The sequence below is a fragment of the Anomalospiza imberbis genome, chromosome 13, assembly GCF_031753505.1.
Source record: "Anomalospiza imberbis isolate Cuckoo-Finch-1a 21T00152 chromosome 13, ASM3175350v1, whole genome shotgun sequence".
Taxonomy (NCBI): Eukaryota; Metazoa; Chordata; class Aves; order Passeriformes; family Viduidae; genus Anomalospiza; species Anomalospiza imberbis.
The window spans coordinates 10,026,410-10,046,293 of record NC_089693.1 but is presented as its reverse complement, the minus strand read 5'-3'; the positions used below and the strand labels follow the sequence as shown (position 1 = coordinate 10,046,293).

Genomic DNA, 19,884 nt, shown 5'->3' with positions numbered 1-19,884 from the left:
CAGGAAGGGAGAGGGGTGTTTGCCCTTCTTAGTGGGCGAAAGGGAAAGAATGGGTTTTTTTTCCAGTCAGTTGCTTTGAGCTGTGTCTGTCCTAGCAGAAATTGTTTTTTTTTTGCTTCAGTGTTTTCTGAGTGTTCCTGCAGTCCAGTTTAAAATATTCTCTTTTGGCTCCATTACTTGCCACCCATATGGTTAAAAAACCCAAACTGAAAAGCCTGGTGGACAGTTCTGCAACTGCTGTTAATGCCTAACAAGGGTAGGCTGATGTCTACTCACCTCCATTTAAAATTAGTCTTGGTTTTCAGGTCAAATATTAGGACTGTTGCAGAATTTTTTTTCCTGGTGTTATGCAGTGCAGGTGGAAATTTGAGTCTTGGACCCATGCTTATTTATGGTAGTTAAAGATGCTTCTAGAGTTGATTTCCCCCTTCCAGCATTCCAGACTATCTGAGCCACTTTATTCTTGCTGAGGAGCAACCCAGTGTGTTTAGCTGTGCTGAAACTGTCAGGATACCCCTCATCCTCCAGCATTTATCACTTCCCAAGAGGGTCTGCTTCTGCTAGAGCATTCTCTGAGCTTAATTAAGCAGGCAGCAAATAGCTTTATGATAATGAATGATGTCCCAAGTTAGTGGTTCATTCATCAGTTCATAGGAAATTGTCACAAGTTATGGCTTAATGTAAGTCAAAGACATGAATGAGAAACACAACCTTCCAGAGAGTTTTTTACCGCTATGCTATTTTCATAAGATTGGGAGTGTAATGAATTGTGCAACCCCACAAAAAATGAACTACCAAAATCTAAGGCATGTTCTGTAACAGTTTACACCCTCTCTCTGCTTTCTCTATGACTCAAATGACAAGAATGAGGGAGGAACTCTCTATCTGAGACTCAGAGAGGGTAACAGGAGGGTGATTCCAGCTTGCAGAGATTGAGGTACTCCCTCAGGTATGTTCATCTATCTGTTACCTACAGGGATAATCATTAAAGGACTTGATAGACTTAACTATGCTTCTGCAGGTAGGAAAAAAGTGTAGAAATACTGGTTTGTGTTTTTGTGTTGGTATCACACTGGTATTGTTTCCCAACATGTAATATACCTGTCCTACTGTATCAGAGGATTTTTTGGTTTTAACATTCCTGTACTTACCTTTAGGGAGTTTTGGATGTTCACCTCATCTTTTTGGGACATTGGATGCTGCAGTGACAAACCCAGTGTGATTAAAATTGTGGCCTTGTCCCACATGAGGCACTTGGAGAAAAGCATATTCTGGAAATTGCATGTAATGGGATGAACGCTGAGTTTTTAACAGGTTTGATTGGGGATGTCTCTGTGTAGCACTTAAGGCAACCCAATTCCTCCTGGGCTTTCCCTACAGCTGCAGGGAATGAGGTGGAGAAAGGGTGGTGGTCACTGTGGCTTGGTTGCCTTGCAGCTGCTCTGTGATTTTAGGAGAGAATTAACTGTTTTTGCAAAGTCATGCTTAACCTTCTTCTCCTCAAGTACAGTATCTCACCCACCCTGTTTCACATGCTCAATCCTGCCTTCATCTTTTTATGTTCGCTACTGTGACAGAGGAGTATTTAGCTCATTTATGGACTTAGATTTATGTACCTATTTTGTTGCGACTGTGTGCTGGTTTTGGCTGGGACATAGTTCATTTCTTCAAAATAGGATTGGGATTTGTTCTGGATTTGTGCTGGAAACAGTGTTGATAACACAGGGCTGTTGTAGTTATTGCAGAGCAGAGCTTTCACAGGGCCAAGGCCTTTTCTGCTTCTCAAAAGGAGCTGGGAGGGGACAGAGCTGATCCCAACTGGCCCAAGGAGTATTCCAGACTATCTGGGATAGCTATCTCAGCACAGAAAACATGGAGGGAGGAGGAGGAAGAGGGTGATATTTGGAGTGATGGTGTTTGTCTTCTCAAGTCACTGTTAGGTTTGATGGAGCCTTGCTCTCCTGAACAGCCTGCCCATGGAAAGTGGTGGATAAATCCCTTGTTTTCCCTGCCTTGCGTGCACAGCTTTTGCTTTACCAATTGAACTGTTTATTTCAACCCATGAGCTTTGTCACTTTTACCTTTCCAGTTCCCCATCCCACCAGGGAAAGTGAGCAAGAGGCTCTGTGGGGCTTCATTGCTGCCTGGGGGTAAACCACAGCAGTCTGACAGTGGTTAATTTTGGGCTATGTCTCTACATTACTTGGAGTCTGTGCAAGCAGGCTCATTTCTTTTCCACTGAACAACCAAAACTAACCTCTGCCTTTGCACTGGTCTTTATTTCCATAATTTGGGAGTTACTGGGCTGTAGGTGCTGTTAACACAGCTAATTGCAAGCTCTCTAGCTCTCTCTTAAAATATTTGTTAGTAATGGTGGATTGGTCTCCACAGCCGTCTGTATCTAATTTTGTCCATAAGATGATGTTGATATTCTGATCTTATTGTGAGCTGTGTCTAGGACAATAGAAGTTTAATCTCGACACCAAATGACAAATTTTATCCAGGAAGTGCTGGCAAAGCCCAGTGACAGCAGCACTAGAGGGTGCTGCTGTGACACCAGTAGCTTTCCTCCAGCCTATTCTAAGGGATATTTTAGAACCATTTTTTGTTTACTCATCTTGTTTCTGATGATATTTTGATCAAAGTCCTTGAAAACACATCAAGATTTTCCCCAGCTGCAGATATAATTTGTGTGATGATACATAAAATATTATTTCTCAGCATCAAAAATGTACATATCTATACATGTGAAAACAATGGCTCTGAATATTGGGACTCAGATGTTTCCTTAAGGGCTGGCTGGATTATTCAGACTTATATAGGATGTCAGGAATCAAATCAGGGCCAAATGAGGATAATTGTTGCCTTTTTAGACCTCGCTCACACGGGCTGAGCATCACATGTTTTGACATAGCCATTAACTTTAAAATTATGGCCCAAAAGCCACATATTTATAGGGTCATTCCCTGTTCTTTTAGATACCTTTTGGGGGTTCAGTTATTCCTCCTTCTTTGCAGGAAATTAAGACAAAATACTGGTATTTTATTGAGACCCAATGCAAGTGAGATTTCTGTGGATGATGTGGTCTATCTTGGCAGTTCAGTTAATGAAAAAATACCACTTGCTCTTAGAAATATAAAGTGTATTTGGAAGAACTAGAATTTAAGATGAACTAGAATCTATTCCCTTTACCCTTAAGAAATTCAAACTTATTAGGACAAAATGCAATTTAAGTTTCTACAGAAGCAGGAATTGCTTGCAAATTGCACATTATTTCTTTTGCAAGTTGAAATATCATCTTGGTAGAACCTCATTTATGCTGCACTTTTGAACAGCAAATTTAAATCCAAAGGCTATCTCTCCTGTTTCCTCTTTTGTTTATATTACTTCTGAGTCAGCAAGGCATTGAAATAATTGCTGGGCGTTCATAGGGGTGATGTTTATAGGGGTGTTGGGTAGAGTTTGGCCCTATCTAGGTGTAATACTGAACTGTGTTCAAGGCAGCTACAGTTCAGCGACCCAGGTTTTGTTACTCAGCTCATGCAGAACTGGTGAGGTTTTGTCCTGCAACTGTCTAGTGAGCAATATAACTGCCACTGAGCATCTGTGTGGAATAGGAAGTGATAACACATTTGGGGGTTTTAAAATATCATTGAAAGTACCATTACTTAACACTTCATCAGTATTTATCTAATACTTCATACATACAAGTATTTGGTTTACCACAGGCTTCTCTCTCATGGGAGAAAATAATCATTGCATCCTTCAGTGTGGTAGTGGCAATAGAGAGTGTGGGCTTGCTGTTCTCAAGAGTCAGAAATTTTGGAGACTGAGAAATTGCACACAGCCCTCTTCATTTCAGGGTGAGAATGTGTGAAACCAAATCTCTTTGGTCTTGTGGTGGACTGGAGTTTTCTTGGGATTGCTGACATCAAGAGCTGGCAACTCATGCTGCAAGGTGTTATGGTGCCCTAGGGAGTCCTTGAAAAGAAGGGTGAAATGGGAATGATGGTCTTGGTTTGAAACAAGGCATGAAGAAACCTCATTCCTCTGCAAAGCAGAGGCCTCCTACAGCAGTCTCCTGCAGCACCTTGTACGAGGTACCTGACATGGCTTTCTTTGAAAGGACAAGTTTCTTCCCCAACCCTATTTACAAAGCCCCATTTCTTGGGAGAACTCAAGGGCTGTCAGAAAGATGGTAAATATTGTCATGAAAGGAGGAAAAAGAATGATTGCAAAGGCTGAATTACTTGGCCAAAGGTGGAAGAGGAAACCAGACTAGACATGGAGATAAATTCTGTCTTTTATGTGTGTGGCTTGTACTTTAACCACACTGCCATGCTCTTTTCTATATATCCAGTAATGTGGTAATCGGCATGCTGGCCAAGGGGAGGCAGGGAGAGGATTGCAGCAATTGTCCTTATCAATTGTTAGGCAATAATTTCACAATTGTAGCTCATTTTCTTCACTGTGAAGCTGAGAGATGGGCTGTACTGCACCACTACTGTCTGCAAACACCAGCAAAATCATATCCTGCTCCAGCTTCTGCTAAAAAATAAGCACAATATCATGAAAAATGAGATTTCTTTCCTAAACAAGAAAAGATTTATAATGGTCAAACACTCAAGGTATGCCTAGCAAATACCAAAACCTAAATCCTTTGCAATCGTCTTCAAGATGCTGTCATTTCCCTGATAACTTGGGTCCCAGAGCTCAGCTCACAGCCTTTTGTAACTGGAACAAACAGGATACCAAGAGTCCGTGTTTTCTCACAGCAGCCCTGATCCCTGCCTTGTGGCTTATCTTGGGAAGGAAAGAAATTAAACCTTTGTTTAATGTTGGCTAATAGCATTAAAGCTACAGCAGGATGTCTATTAACCTGTTCTGACACATCTGCTTGAGGCAGCAGCTTGGAAGTGCCAGGCCAGGGCCACTTCCATGAGAGGGAGCTTTACCAGGGCTTGGGTCAAGGGCCTGCCAGATCTGAGGTCCCAGATTTATGCTTGCACGCACCATGTGAGCAGCTGAACATGCAGTTATGCAGTTTGGTGAGGTCTGAGCAGTGCTGGGGTGTCACTAATGCCAGGCTCAAGGCAGCTTGGAATAAACCTGCCCCAGAGTGATGTCAAATACCCCCTGTCTGTGACACTGGTGCTTTCCCTCTGGTCTGCCTTCCCTTGATGGCCTGAGCTCAGCTGGGAGCCTTCCACTCTGGGGATATTTGCAGGACCTCTCTGGTCTGCTGGAGCACCTACTTCTGCAAGCCTGATGTCTCCTCTACTGAGTTTACTTGAATCTGGCCCCATTTCAAGGAACTCGGGCAGAGCCCACAAGCAATACAGTGCAACTTCCTTAGGAAGCAAAATAAGAAACAGTTTTTAGCTGTCCTGGCTGGTCCAGAAGTAGTAAAAATAATTTCAGACATGTTCAAGGTACTTTCTCTTTGCCTCTGCATTAGAAACGCAAAGAGCTGTTTTGTCTCTGTGGATTTTCCATTTAAGAGCAGCTCCTGTTCTCCTGTAGAGGTGAGTGTTGCTCCTGCCTGCTTTCTGAGGGACAAACTCCAGCATGCTGTGGGCGATCCTGAAATAAAAAAGGAAACTGATACCCAGCTGCAATTACAGCTCTCACTTCCGGATCTCCGCTCCTGGGCTGAACTTCAAAGCCATCTTTAGACCCATTCTGCACTTTCCCTTTTCTTTTTCATCCTTTATTTCCTTTACTGGTGGACTTTGACATCAGGAGTGCAGATGCACAAACGGGCTTGGTATTGGGGCTACATCCTCCAGCTGCAAGTCACCTCCAGATGGGGGAAAGAGCCATCACCCGCTTTACAGGGAAAACCACCAAGCTGCAGAGACAAATGTGTCTGGCCTGTCATTGCCCAAGAAGCTCGTGACTCATCCATGGGGAGAGTTCTGATTTCCTAAATTAGTTTGGAGTAAACCAAGCTGTGGGCTATCCTTCCTGTGATCTGACACAACTCGAAACAGATGTCTGGTTTACACTAAAGGTTGAAGCTGAAAACCTTGTGAGTTTGCTTCTCCACAGCAACCATAGGAAAGTTTACCTTAAGTTATGCTGCATATGTGGAAAGTGTTTCCTTTGAGTGCTGTTTTAAATTAGGAAATGGCCAATTCAAAACCAAAAAAAACCTGTGAAAATTACTGTCACAGAATGTCATCAAAGCAGAAGACATAATATAGACACTGATGTGGATAATGAGTTACAGCACTTTTGCCTGGTATTTAATGCAAGCAAAATTCAGAAGGCTGGGTTTGCCTACTCTGGAACATAGCTAATATGTCACTAAATGGGTGACCTGTAAAGAGAAACCAGAGAAAAAACAAAATGCAAAGCAATTTGATATTTCAGGCAGGCCCCTTGCCTGCTCTCTTAAAATTCAAATGGTAATTAGTGATCAGAGCTTTCTTCACCCAAGAGAATTAAAGGAACAGGGGGGAAAAGAGTCCTTGAAGCTCTGTAATAAACAGCCCTTGTGAATAGCTGGGGCAAGGATTGCTGCAGTCCCCTCCCTGTTCCTGCCCCACAGCCTGCCTGCGGCTGAGCTGACTCCCAGCTGGGCAGGGAGGGCTGGCCAGAGGTGCCCTGGGAGCCAGGACTGGGACACTCTGGGGTTCAGGGCTGGGAAAACTCTTTGGCTCTCAGAAAATGACCTGGGCATACAAACTCACGGAAAGGAACATCTACATTTGGTGAATATTTGTAGCAGAATCTTCTAGCTGGGAAGGGAGTACCTCACCTGGTTATCTGCTGGTTTGGATAGTGAGTTCGGGTGAATGATTTAAAAGGGACAAACCTGGCTCAGCTGTGTTGCTGCAGTGAAATGAGGCAGTGCCCGGGAGCCCAGGGACTGCAGGCTTGTGCTGGGCCCCGGAGAAGCTGGGCTGGGGTTACACTGGAGCATGAGGGGCTAAGTCAACTTTGCTTTTCCTTGAGTTTCTGTGGGCAAATCATGGTGGTTAAGATATTAATGCTGAGTATTGCTGGTCTCACAGCATAGGAGGGGAAACTGAGGTACAAGGCTTTGGAATTTACCTCTTGAAATCACAAAATCTATGGGAGAGACAAGCTGAGTTGCTGGTTTCCAAATCTGCACTCACAATTTGCCTTGCTCTCTCCCTAAAGACACACCTATGCCCTCAAAATTCTTGCCTTTTTTGTCACATTTGTCTTCACTTCCTTGAAATAAATATATAATCAAGCAATGTGTACACTGGGCTCAGTCAGATACTACTCAGTGTTTGAGGGCCTGTAACTATTATGTCCCAACAAGACAGACACTTCCAGTTACTGACAGTTTTGATAAAATGTAATCTCAAACTAGTTAAAAACTGTTGAGAATATCTCATGAAATCCTATGTAACTAATAATGAGGATAACTGAGCATGTGATCTCAACCAAATCACTTATGCACTTTGTGCATCAGTGGCAGAAAGAGGTCTAAAAATCAGATTCCTGTATGGCTAATTTTTAATGATGCTGCTGATATAAGCATTGGATTAAAATATTTTATATTTCAACAGAATTAACTTTCATCTTCCTGCACAGTTGCCATTCTCCCCTTCCAAAAAAAAAAAAAAAAAAGTGTTTCCTGCCACATAGAAAGAAAAGTTGCATATCAGAGGGGGAGGAAAGTGGCCTTAATTTCCCAGAGTAGCCAGCGACCCTGGATTCCTCTCTTTTTCTTCAAAGAGAGGCCTTTCCTGAGACAGACCAAGTGGCTGCCCTGAAAATGAAGCCATGTTTGTCTTTGAATAGATGTCAGAGATCACAGTTGGTTTCGAAATTTTAGGGCACCAGCTATCTGCAGTGGCACTGCCTGATAGACAGTGCAAACAGAACAAAGAGGGTCGATCATTTGTTATCTGCTTTTATTTATATTTATTGTAGCCCTTCTCTCTAACGTGTACGTCTGTTTGGAGAGAAACGTCACTTCCTAAATTGAGCGTGCTCCTTCAGGTATGTGGTTTCTCCTGAGAAAAATACTCCATTTGCTTGAGAAAGCTCCTGTATGCAGTCTTATGGTATGACCTGATTTTTACTGACTCTGGCAGGGAATGGAGGCTGTTTTGTAAATTCATCTCTATTTTATGTAGACTTTTGAGCGTGAGTGGAACTTTTTAAAGCTGAGCATGTGGTAGGTGAAAGTCTTGTGGGCACCTGGATGGGAACTTGTGATCTTTGCTGAAAAATATCCTGTGGATATTACCCACCCAGCCCGCTGGGGTACAGGGTCTATGCATCCTTAGGGAAAAAGGCTTAGGGGTTTGACCCCACTGGCATTCACAAACAGAGCCTCGTGGATTTGTATGTGGCCCATGAATGTCTGCTGAAGCTTTGCATCAATCACAATTTATCTACCTCAGCTCAGAACAGTCATCCCCTGCCATCTTCTCTGGGTTTCTTTCATCTAATCAAAATATTTATCTACCCAAGCAAGAAGTAGAATGTAAGTTGGCTTTATTACCGTAGTGACGTTGAATGGTTGGTTGCTGGGTGACCTTGCTTCTGATTTTATGGTCTAGGCCAGCTCTGGCAGCAGAGAGGTGTGGCCACGTACTTCACTCTGCTGTCAGGCTGCTCCTGAGATGATCGGAGGTTCAGTGTCAGCTCCCCTTCGGCGCCTGGGAAGCTGTAAACGTTTGCCATTTGCTATGTGAAAATCTGGATCCACCAGGAAGGGCTGAAGGAGATAAATGCCTGACAAGAGGAACTATTAAGGCTTAAAAGAAAGGCCAAGCTCTGTGAAATCCAGCACAGAACCAGGATCTGCAACCTTGGATTAGACCAGTGACCGTAAAAGCGACATGTGACTAATTGCAGGGCTTTCAAAACTGGGATACTGGAGCCTGCATGGTTCGCTTTGCTTTTGCTTGGAGGGTAATTTAATGTTTTTCATTGGAGAACAAAGTTTTGCAACTAATCAGACATGGAAGAAAATGAAGGAGCAGATATTTTGGAAACCAGCTCTGTCTCTAATGGTCCTTGGTGCAAGGTGAGAACTTTTATTCTCCCTCCTCCCTCAGTCACAGAAAATATTATCTTTCTGCTGTTTACAAGTGATTTCAGTAAACCATTGCCCTTGGACCAGACTGAATGCAACCTCTGCATCAGCTTTGTAAACAACTTCAGAAATTCCTTAGAGCAAGGCTGTGCTAAACATTAGGAACAGAGATGAAATGGTGATGTGTGTGGTTAAGTGACTGTCATCCACCTCACTGGATGACAAATATCTGAGTAACTGTAGGTTTCTGTGCTGTGGAAACAACCAAAATAGTTTTTTTTTTTAGGTACTTGGAGAATCCAGAAACTTCCTATAATTTTAGCAAAGCCACTACTTTAAGATTTGCAGGTCAAATATGTTGAGTAAAACCATAGCAAGCATAGGGTAAGATAAGCATTAACTTGGGCAAACAACTTGACAATTAGCTGCATGGAACTCAGTGTCCAGCAGCAATTCCTCCTACTCCCCCAGAGCTCACTTGAGAGCATTCAACCTCCCGAATGGGTCAGCTGTGCTTCTTGTCAAATCCCAACAGTGACGTTCAGAGATTGTTTTCTGTTTGCTTGTGTTTGTAATTTGATCTCATGTAATAACATTGTCCTCAACTCACACATAACCACGGGGATAACTCTGACATCCTGCCTGAAAAAAAACACCTTGTTGATTCCTGTGCTTGATGTTTGAAAGATTTCCAGTTTGGACAGGTTAGCGTGTTTACATTAACCGCATCCTGTTACTTGAAATTACAACGTTACCATTTTGCAAGTTGGACATTCTTACTTCCATTTTGGTTTCCCCAAAAATACTGGGGTTTGTTATCTTCACAAGTTTTGGAGGGGACTGGTAGAAGATTTTCTGTTGCCTGTGCTGAGGCCAGGATTTCAGTCCAGACATTTGTGCTATGGAGAAAAAGTCTCTGGGAGGTCATGTAGGAAATGTGCCAGTTTAGATTCAAGCTCAGTATTGCCTTTTCTTCATAGGAGTTACTGGAAACTAAGACAGAAAACTAAGGAGACTGGAAATCTGAAAATATCTGATTGCTTGCTACTTGTTGAAAAATGTTCTTAGTGAATACAGACATGTGTATTTAATGAAAAGAAGTTTGAAGAGCTGGTCAAGCAGAAGAAATACAAACACCTTGTCCTGTTGGAACATCTCAGCATTGATTGCTTGGTGCATCTCCCGTGGCACTGCCCAGACAGTTAATCTCATCAGTGCTTAGGGTCTTTTACTTCAGCCTGTCTAACAAAAACAAAAACCAAAAAAAAAAAAAACCAAAAAAAAACAACAAAAAAAAAACCTGCTGCTGCATTTGCTGTTTGCCATGCTTATTTTTTGTTTACAAAGTTGTAGATCCTGTTAAAAAGGCAGAAGCAACACTCAAAAAAAAAGAAAAAAAAAGGAAGAGAAAAGGGACAAAATAATGAGAGTAGTTTGTAAACATGAAAGCTGAAAATTATCCACCTCAAATATTTGGCAACAATAACAAAGTATGTTCACAGAACTCTAGAGAGGTTTGCAATCAAAAAGTCCGTGTTTTTGCCGTATATATTATTAATCTCAGATCCTGAGTTCTGTGGAGGCGGAGGGCTAGAAACTGATTTCTGGGAGTAATGTGCTCAGTCAGTTTTTACTACATCTGCAAGTGTGTCTGTTGGTGCTTTTTTAGACACAGATTGTAGTTCATGGGAGCCTGGGCAGGATGCATGGTTGTGGCAGAAGAGAATATCTTGAATAACAACATATGCTCTATCATGGCCTAAAAGTTCACAGAGTAGGTGGGGATTTACATACTATTGTTTTGTGGCTCATAGAATATGATTTTCTTTCTGTGAACCTGATGTTTTCTAGTTTTTCCTGTAAAAAATGGGAAAAACTTCCCCCTGCCCTGGGAAAAATCTAGAGGATTTTTTCAACCATATTTTAGTTTTATTGGTTGCAGTCTTAAAATTTTTACTTCACTGTGATAGCACATATTTTTCTTAATAAATATTGAGAAATAATATTGAGAATAGCTCATAATTCAGCTGTTCAGCAACTGCCTTTGCATCTTTCAAGTGCAAATTTGAATTTGCAAATAACTTTGTCTGCCTCTCATTGTGGGTACAAGTGTTACTCATTAGAGCTTTTTGTCAGCATCCCAAAATGTGGTAATTGAAGATCCAGCTACAAATATTTCTGTTTGTGTTTCCTATCTTAGTGTTTAGTTTAAGAGGGTTGAATCTTAAGCAAAAGTGTGTTGATGTTCTTTTGTTTATGTTTATTATAAAATCATAAAATACTGTCATTTTCTGGGGTTAGCCTGGGCTGTGCCTGTGCTGTGGCTGAGCACGGAGACCTGCACGTGGGCTGGCTTGCACCAGGGCCAGCAGGGCCTTGCTGTCATACCATTCTAAATGCACTTACAGGTTTTTAAATGAAAAAGAATGGGTTAGTTATTAACTTGAAGAAATATCTGATTTTAGAGAACAGAAGATTACAAAACAAACTGGATTTTCACCAGCTCCTGAAGGGCAAACAGTACACTATTCTCCACATTTCCCTGCAGTGTGTGTTTGTGTTGAAGCTTTTTCACTCTCATAGTACTTGATGTAAATGTTAATTAGCACTCCAGGGGAAATGTGTTAACAAATGTACCTTTGACACAGGTCCACAGCTATGCTTTGCTCTGTAGCTGCAGGCTGGAAAGATTAGCTGGCAAAGTAGCTGGTGCAGCTTTTGAGGAAACTTCAAACAGGAGTTCAGGGGAGCTTGCTGAGCACTCAGACTTTGCTGCTGTGCTGCAGCTCGGGCTGCTCTTGCTGAACTACAGAAGTGGTGCTGGCTAAAATGTGAGCACTTCTAAGAAAGAAGAGCAAACTCCTAGAAAAGGGGTATTTCTAACCATTAACAGGTTTCAAATATGACTGTCTGGGCTATGGCTTTCATGTGATGAAGACAAAATGACTTAGCACAAACTTCGTGGCAGAATTTATTCCTTCTCCTTGCCCAGTGCTGAGCTTGATTAGCAATAAATAAGGGTGGTAAAGTAATTCCTGTAAGTTGTTAGAGTAGAAATGCACAGTAGTGCATTCATAGACAAATTTACCTCATCACTGTACTTCTTTGCCTTTCCATAAACAGCAGGGCAGAGATTCAGAAGTGGAAATCATTCACAGGCTGGGATTTTTCAGCAGTATTCAAACCTGCCTCAACTCAGGTTAGCATGTAGATATAGTGGTGGTTTCTGGCCAGATTAATTCCAGAACCTGCCATGACTTCTGTGAAAACATATGCAGAGCCACTTCTCAAGACTTGGGTTGTTCAGCTATTAATTTCTGTGTGGCATCAAATCCTGATTTCTCCTGCTGAGGAACAGCTCATATTTAAGACACACTGAGAAGAGTCCAAGGCTATTACCCACTCTCTGGAAGTGAGGTTGGTGATTTCAGCCCAGCCCTCCTGAAACTGGTCTGGGGTTTGCAATAGTGATGAAAACCCTGCTGCAGGAGCATGCCTGTGCCTCCAAGAGCAAAGGGAGAAACTGCTGTTGGGAGTTCTCTCCTTCCCTGGAATAGGATGTTGCATGAAGGATGCTGGTGTTATCACATGGCTCTTGATCAGCTGGGCTAACCCTGGCACCCTTCTGGTGCTGCCCAGTGGGTATTTACAAGAAGGCTTCCTACTTTTTTCCTTCCTGTAAAATGGGTTGCTTTTTGGCTTTTGTGGCCCTATGGGGAGTTTCAAGCCAGTGAGCTGTTGCTGGTAAGGGGCCATCAGCCTTTGTTTCAGAGCTGACTCTGAGGTTTTCAGGGACTTCAGCAAGAAATAGGAGGGTGAGCAGAATGTGAACTAGTGCATATCTGAGTGGTGAGCAGCCCACAGGACATGGTTCAGAGCCCCTGGGCAAGCCTGACCTCTAAGTAGGTCAGCCATGGAGAGGCATTGCTGCTTTCTGCCCACCACGTGTCCAGGCTACAAGTGTGAACCAGGCTGTGCAGAGTGTACTTGGGCTCTTTGTCCCAGCCATGCCTTCAGCTGGGCTTGGCCTGTGGGCTGGGACAGCCCTGAGATGCTTTCCTGGCAGAGGGAGTTCATGGGAGCACTCTTATTTTGAAGTGCAGGTGAAAGAAATACCAACCTTTTTCACAGTGGGAGATCTCCTCACTTTGAATTGCTGCTAAATAAACGTGGCCTTGACTGGGTTAAATATATCCAAAACTACTGGATGGAAGCCCTCTGGCAGGGTGCTGCCTGAAGATGCTGCTGCTTGGGAAGAGAGTTTCCCTGTGTGAAGCAGCTCCCTCCTTGCCCCTGCAGGGAGCCCCACAGGGCAGAGCAGCAGCACCCCAAACCCAGCGAGTGCGAGGCACCGAGCAGGGATGGGGAGCCTGGGGAGGCACCCACCACCCCAGAGCACCTGAGCCTGCCCCAGAGAGTGCAGCTGCTGCTGCACTGACTCCAGCAGCCCCTCTGTGAGCATGGCTGGGTTTTGGCATCATCCAAATGCCTGTGAAGTGGTGACAGAGGTCAGACCTGAGCTACGCTGGTTGGTGCCGTGGATGTGCTAAATCACTTCATTAAGAGTGATGAGCTGGATTAGCATCTGGCCCTGCTCCTACTGCAAAATTCCATGTGGGAGATGCTGGGCCGTGGGTTTAGCTGCCCAAAGAGGAAACAGCACATGGCACCTCCAGAGTCAGCTAGTGATAGGTCATAGCCAAGCAGACTGTCTGCTTCTGTATCCTCTGGCACTGGAAAAGATAGAATTAACTTTTATTGTTAAAAACCCTTTGTTTCAATAGCCCCCCTTCCCACCTGATTGCAATTAGTTTTCTCAGCTGCTATACTTTTGCTGTTTGTTTCTATATTCATAAATCTTGTCTTCCAAATATTAGCAACAATAGATATACCAGTCAGCAATTGTCTAAGATCATGTAAAAATTGAGACTTTAAGGACAGCAGTTCCACCCAGAGAGTTGCTGTCTATCTGGCTGCTTTGGTTTTGGCTCTTTCTGTAAGTAATCTGACTCCACAGTATCCAGCCAGGGGTTAAAATTCAGTTCAAGACAAGTGCAAAACTCTCTCAGGTTTTGATAACTTGTTTGCTGTCTAACTCAGCAATAATCTGGTTCTCACATTCGAGTAAACTGATCACCCAGCAGGAACTGGACTTCTGCCTTGTTGAAGGATGAATGTTGCTTTAGTTGCTCAAAAGGAAAACATACAAGAAATGCAGAATCCTTGTTGACCCAACAACTGAAAGAAACATCACAACATTTCCTAAATCAACACATGGCAATTCTCAAAACAAAGTCTGAACAGCAGCCAGAAGCTTACAAGGCAGGAGATAATGCTGTGACCAAACTGAGACCTTGAATCTTCCCTGCCTAAGCCATGGGGGTGAGCTGGGAGCTCTGTCTGGTGATGTTCACTTGTGTCTCAGAAGATCTGCTTGTACATGAACTTGCTTTGCAGTCAGGAAATTTAATTATTGCTTCCACAGTAGCCCTCAAAGAGTACCCTGTGCATGAAATATGCATTCATACCTGATATGTCCCATAATTTCTTCTGTTTCCGTATATGGAGTTAAGGTTAATGTTCCATACACTGTGGACAAATAGTAGTTGTCATGGGTACCATAGTCTTGAATTTCCCTGTCTCCTGGGTGACTAAATTCCCCACAGTAATTTTACTTTATTGGTTTGTTTCTGTAACTCCTTATTTCCTTGGTTTGCTCTCCTTGAGGACATTTCACAGGCTGCTTGGATCTCCTCAGGCTTTTGCAGTTTGTACACCAGTTTCAGGAGGAGTCGAGTGTTTTTTACAAGGTGTGTGCAGCAGCAGGAAGCAGCACGGAGTGAAGCCCCCCAGGGGCTCTGTGAGCCCCAGGCTCTGCAGTGCATACCCAGCTTGTTGAAGTCTGGGCTGCTGGAAATCCCCAGCCTCACTGAACACCTGTACAGCTTCAGCATTGCATTCCTGCTGCCATGCTGTCTCTGTGCTGTACAGTGCACCTCCTCATGTCCTGTCTGCAGGAGATGTGGAGAACAGCTTTATCTGTTCTCCCCGGGAGCCTGGTGCTGGTAACAGCCAGAGTGAGCGGTCAGCCTGCCTGCTGGACTTCACACGGAGACTGTCGGCAGCAATCTGATGGGCTTTGCGAGTTTCTGTCTCTGGTCCTACAATAACAAAAGGGCTACATTTGGCTGATGGGATTTGGGGGCTTTTGCAACACTGCTAGCTGCTCTGCCAGTGCTTTACAAACCGTTCAGATGTTTAGGTTTATTCCATAATCCTAACCCTCCAGAAAATGGCATAAAATAATATTGACATGGAAACAACAACCTATGAAAATGCAGACTTAGCTGGTAAGTAAAATGAGTAAGTAGATGTTAAATGCTAAATTTTATGCAACAGGCATAAAAAGACAGTGGGAGCTTTTGCTGTTTAATATGAAATGTTCTATAAATAAAGGTAGGTGGCTACATATTGACAGAACTGGTCACCCCTAATTTAAGGCATGTCATAGGCAGTGGAAAAAGTGTTCCCATAGACCTGACTAATGTGGATAGAAATAGAGAGCAATTTGGAAAACTAAAGGTAGAATGGCAACACTGTAAGTGCAGACCCTGCAGGCTGGATGTCAGTGCCACCAGCTGAACAGCGCTTTCCTTCAGCAGCCTCTGTGGTACTGAGCTTGATTAACTGGCACTGGTTCCTCTGAAGTCCTGATAATTAAAGCTGGAGTGTCATCTGCATTGTAATTAATATGCTTCTCTGCACCTAATTCATTCTGACAGTATAGATTAATGATGGTAAATGACCAACAAGGATTTATCATGAGATGATTCTTAGTTCTACAGGCTGCCTCGGACAATTACAGGAAGCGATTGTTAACGTCAGGCTATTGTCCTGGTGTAATGGTGCATGTGCATTCTCAGCGTTGTTTTGCAGTAAAACCCATCCAAGGGCTTCATAAAGATTCAGTTATGGCCCCTAAGAGGCTGAGCCACCCTTGTAAAAGTGGGAAAGGGGAAGCATAGGCTGGTGATACCGCGCTGATTTTTCAATATCCCAGTGTGTGTAGTCTCCGCAGATACTGGCAGGAGCTGAGATTGAGCACTGTTTCTGCAAATCAGATGCTTTTGTAAATATAATTGTGTTGGGAGGTTGGGCAACAGGGTCAGCTGAGCAGTGGGGTGCACAGCTGGGGCTGGGTAGCCCTGTTTGTTATCAGTGCTCTTCCTCTGTGGCAGTGCTGGTGTCTCCTCCATCGGTGCCATGGGGAAGAAGGACCTTTTTCTACAGGACCACAGTAACTCAGCAGTCCTGTCTGCCAAGAACTGCTGTGCATCTGAGCAACAGCCTCAGGAGGGGTCATTATTTTGAACTACCAAAACACACTATATAGAAGAGATGCCCCCTCAAAAGAAGGTACTGAGCACTCTGAAAGCTTAGAGCCTCAGGAGATTTCACTAGTCAGGCTTGCAAAATCTTGACTTTCAAGCCAAACAGGTCACAGCTGGGGGACACCACCATGTCATGCTAAGAAAAAGGTAATGAAAAATGATATAAATGAAGTGAAATTTTCCAAAGCATATAAGGTGCTCAAGCTCTGCTTGCTTCTTGCAAAAAGTGGTTTCATCATTACATTTTCTTATAATAGCTTCCTTGTGTACACAAGGAACTTAACCTGGCTTGTTTAAACTGCATCACGCGTTGCTGCAAGAATACCTGATTAACAAGATGATCAATGTGTGCTGTTCCACTTGTCAGTCAATAGGAATTAATATGCAGGAGACTAGTTCAGAAATGAGAGATTATAATGGACATTTGCTTTTCTTTGTGCTGAAGGTTGCTGCATGAGCAAACAAGTGCTGATATGATGAGCTGAGCTCCACTGCCTCCCCTCCCTATGGCTGGTATTTTCCTCACTCTTTGACTCTTCCCCCATTTCTACCAATCCCAAACTCCCTCCTAGGAGTGGTGAAGCTCCTTTGTGCTTGTAGTAGAGGCCTGGGATTTTTTTTTCCCTCTGCCCTTGGGATGTTCCTGGGAGTGTCCCTCCTGTCAGTCCCATCCAGCCTCTGCAGCACTTTTTGCAGTGCTGGCCATGAGCATGTGGTTGGCTGAAGCTGTCATTGACCCCAAATGGACCCGAGTCACTCTCTGGTGTGGTTGATCTACCAATGTCATGTACTCAATGCCAGACTAAGCACAAGGCTTAACTGCAAGTGGTTTTAGTGTTTATCGGAAAATATTGCTCCGTTTTGCCCATGCTGCCCTGGGGACAGCAGCGTGATCCTGGTGGCTGCTGGTTGTGCAACAGTGCTCCCTGTGCCGCTTCTCTGCACTTGAATGCCATCGTATCTTCCACCAGCAACCACATGGGGCAGGTAACAAGACCCGAGCAAATAAGAAAGGAGGGAAAAGAATGAAAAAAACAGAAACACCTTTTTTCCTTCCCGTCTTCTTCTTCCCCCTAGTAACAAAATCTATTGGTAAGTGGGTGTAGCTGACCTGTCCCTCCTTCCCCAGCCTCAGAGAGATGGTGATGAGGTAGCTTTGGAGGGGAGGAGTGTGTGGATGAAAGAGGAGGTCTCTGGGGCACCATGGCCATGGAAACATGCAAAGTTGGTGTTAGTGTTTGTTATTGTTGGCTACAGAGATGCCTGTTCTGCACCTTGAGCCCTGAAGGAACTGGGGTACATCTGAAAGGGTTTATCTGTGAATAAGAAAATAGGGATTGAGAGCAGAGCTGGATCAATGGTGAGTTTTTTTTTTTTTTGTTTGCTCTCTGACCCTTTTCCCTCAGCTATGAAATATAAACATAGGTCTAATAAAACTAAAAGCAGAGATTGCTTTGGAGAAAATAGAGGAGGCTTAGGAGGAAAATTCTTAAATTTTGCAAAATGTTGTTTTTCAGTCCCAAAGAAAATGCCTGCAGTTGCTTTATAACTGGTTTCTGTTTGTCCCCTTTCATTTTGGAAAAGAAAAATCAAACCCAACCCATTTCATTTAGAAAATACCAAAGCAAAACATTTTACAGAACCATAGAATAGTTGAGGTTGGAAGGGTACACTGGTGATCATCTAGTTCAACCCCTTTGCTCAAAGCATATTTGAATATGCTATACATTTCTGTTTTGAAATTTTATCTGTGTCCACAGTAATTTCCTAAATTTGGCCTGAATTTCTAAACAGATCTGTGTACCCATACTGTATTTTGCAATCAACTTTGTATTTACTGATTTTTATTTTCTTAGGCTTTTATTTGGGAAATCTATGTCCTCTGTGCTAGGCTGGCAATGTATGCTGTCTTCAGACTCCCTGTAGAAATCCAGGTGTCATGGATTCCACATAGCTTCTCTTTTCTTCTTCCATATAGCTTTATATAACCACAAGTGTTTGACTTTATTTTTGCTTATTACAGCACACTTGTGACTTAAAAAGATGTGGACATTCATGGGAGAAAAACATTAGCGTTTATTATAAAAGGTAGTAATATCCTGTCTGGTTGGCTTCCTACCTGTGTCCATACATAGAAACAGAGAGTCATTTAGGTTGGAAAAGACCTTTAAGATCATCAAGTCCAGCCATAAAACCAACAAGTCTACCACTAAATTGTGTTCCTCTCATCTCCAAATGCTGACCCATGTCTGCCAATGATTTACTAAAGGCACAAGGTAGTGTCTGTCATTTATCCAGTAACTTTTTTGCCAAGTTAAAATAAAAAGCAGCCCAAAACTGAAAGAAATGCAAAATGTTCATAGCACAAAAAGAACAGCTGAGGATGCAGAAATATGAATGAATAGGATGCCTCAGACTTGGATGTCCCTAAAAGCTTACACAAAGCCTAAAAAAAGGTTGCTTTGTGAAATCCATTTGTTGGTGCCTATGACAGTGTCCCCATAGCACCCTGTGGGGTTTGACACCTGAATTCCTACTGGTTGGGGTGAGTGCACTGTCTGAGATGCCATTTTGGCAGAGATGTTTAATGGTAAATGGTGTGATTTGGACACTGGCTGGAGCAACACAATTGGATTTGTCCCATTTGTGGTCACAAAGTGCTGTGGGTCAGGACTGTGGAACTGTCACCTCTGAATGAGAAATGCCCTAATGTCAACCTCATGGAATGGAAACCCCTCACTTCCAGTACAGCATGAAACTTGTCCAGTCTTTGTGAAATGGAAAGACAGTAGTGAATCTCAGAAAATGTAACTCAGCCCTATAATTTTTTTTTCTTTTATCAAGGATTTAAATTTCCTTTCCTGCCTTTTCTTATTGCAAATTAAAAAAAAAGGCTTAAACTTCAGGGTTCCTTAGCAAAACTATTCCCTCATGCTTTCAGCTGGAGCAGTTTTCCAACAGTGACATGAGCTCACAATATGTTAGTCTGACTCTAAATAAGAATTTCCAGGGTTGGCTGAAGATTTTGGCTTAGTTCTAGAATAAACTGCTTCAGAAACCTTTCTGGAGTGGATTCTGGATAACCTGGCACCATTTAAAGGATTAAAAACTCATGCATAATTTGCCCTTTCAAAACACTCAAGGCTTTTAAATTTCTCACCCCAGAAAATATCTTTCTTTTCATCAAACATCAGATGTTTCCAATTGCTTCGTTCTATTTTGGTCACTTAGTCTCTCTTTTCCTTCCCATGCATGACTAAATATCTCCTTTAGATCAACTTGAAGCCATTCGTTTTTCCATTCATCCATTCGGCCGTGCTGGTTTCTTTCACCGTAGGAATGCCCCATGAATGTCATACATTGAAGGAGCAATATCATCTGTGCAGTCCTGGGTGCGGGAGTCCTTGGCACCAGTTCTGCAGCTTAGTACATGAAAACCAGGACAGCTGCTGGTTTCTGCATGTT

At 43.1% G+C, this 19,884-nt stretch overlaps 1 protein-coding gene across 2 annotated transcripts in view; it reads left to right on the top strand.

Annotated features, from left to right (window-relative positions):
* Window positions 1-8,645: 8,645 nt before the first annotated feature.
* Window positions 8,646-19,884, top strand: part of PDE8A (phosphodiesterase 8A) — a 144,911-nt gene continuing 133,672 nt past the window's right edge. The window contains exon 1 of one of the 2 annotated variants that reach the window (XM_068203834.1): window positions 8,646-9,019. In XM_068203834.1, the coding sequence (XP_068059935.1) occupies window positions 8,954-9,019 (66 nt within the window). In that variant the 5' untranslated portion in view covers window positions 8,646-8,953. Of the gene's footprint in view, window positions 9,020-17,467; window positions 17,780-19,884 lie in introns of those variants that run through there. The other variant, XM_068203835.1, reaches the window with a different exon arrangement.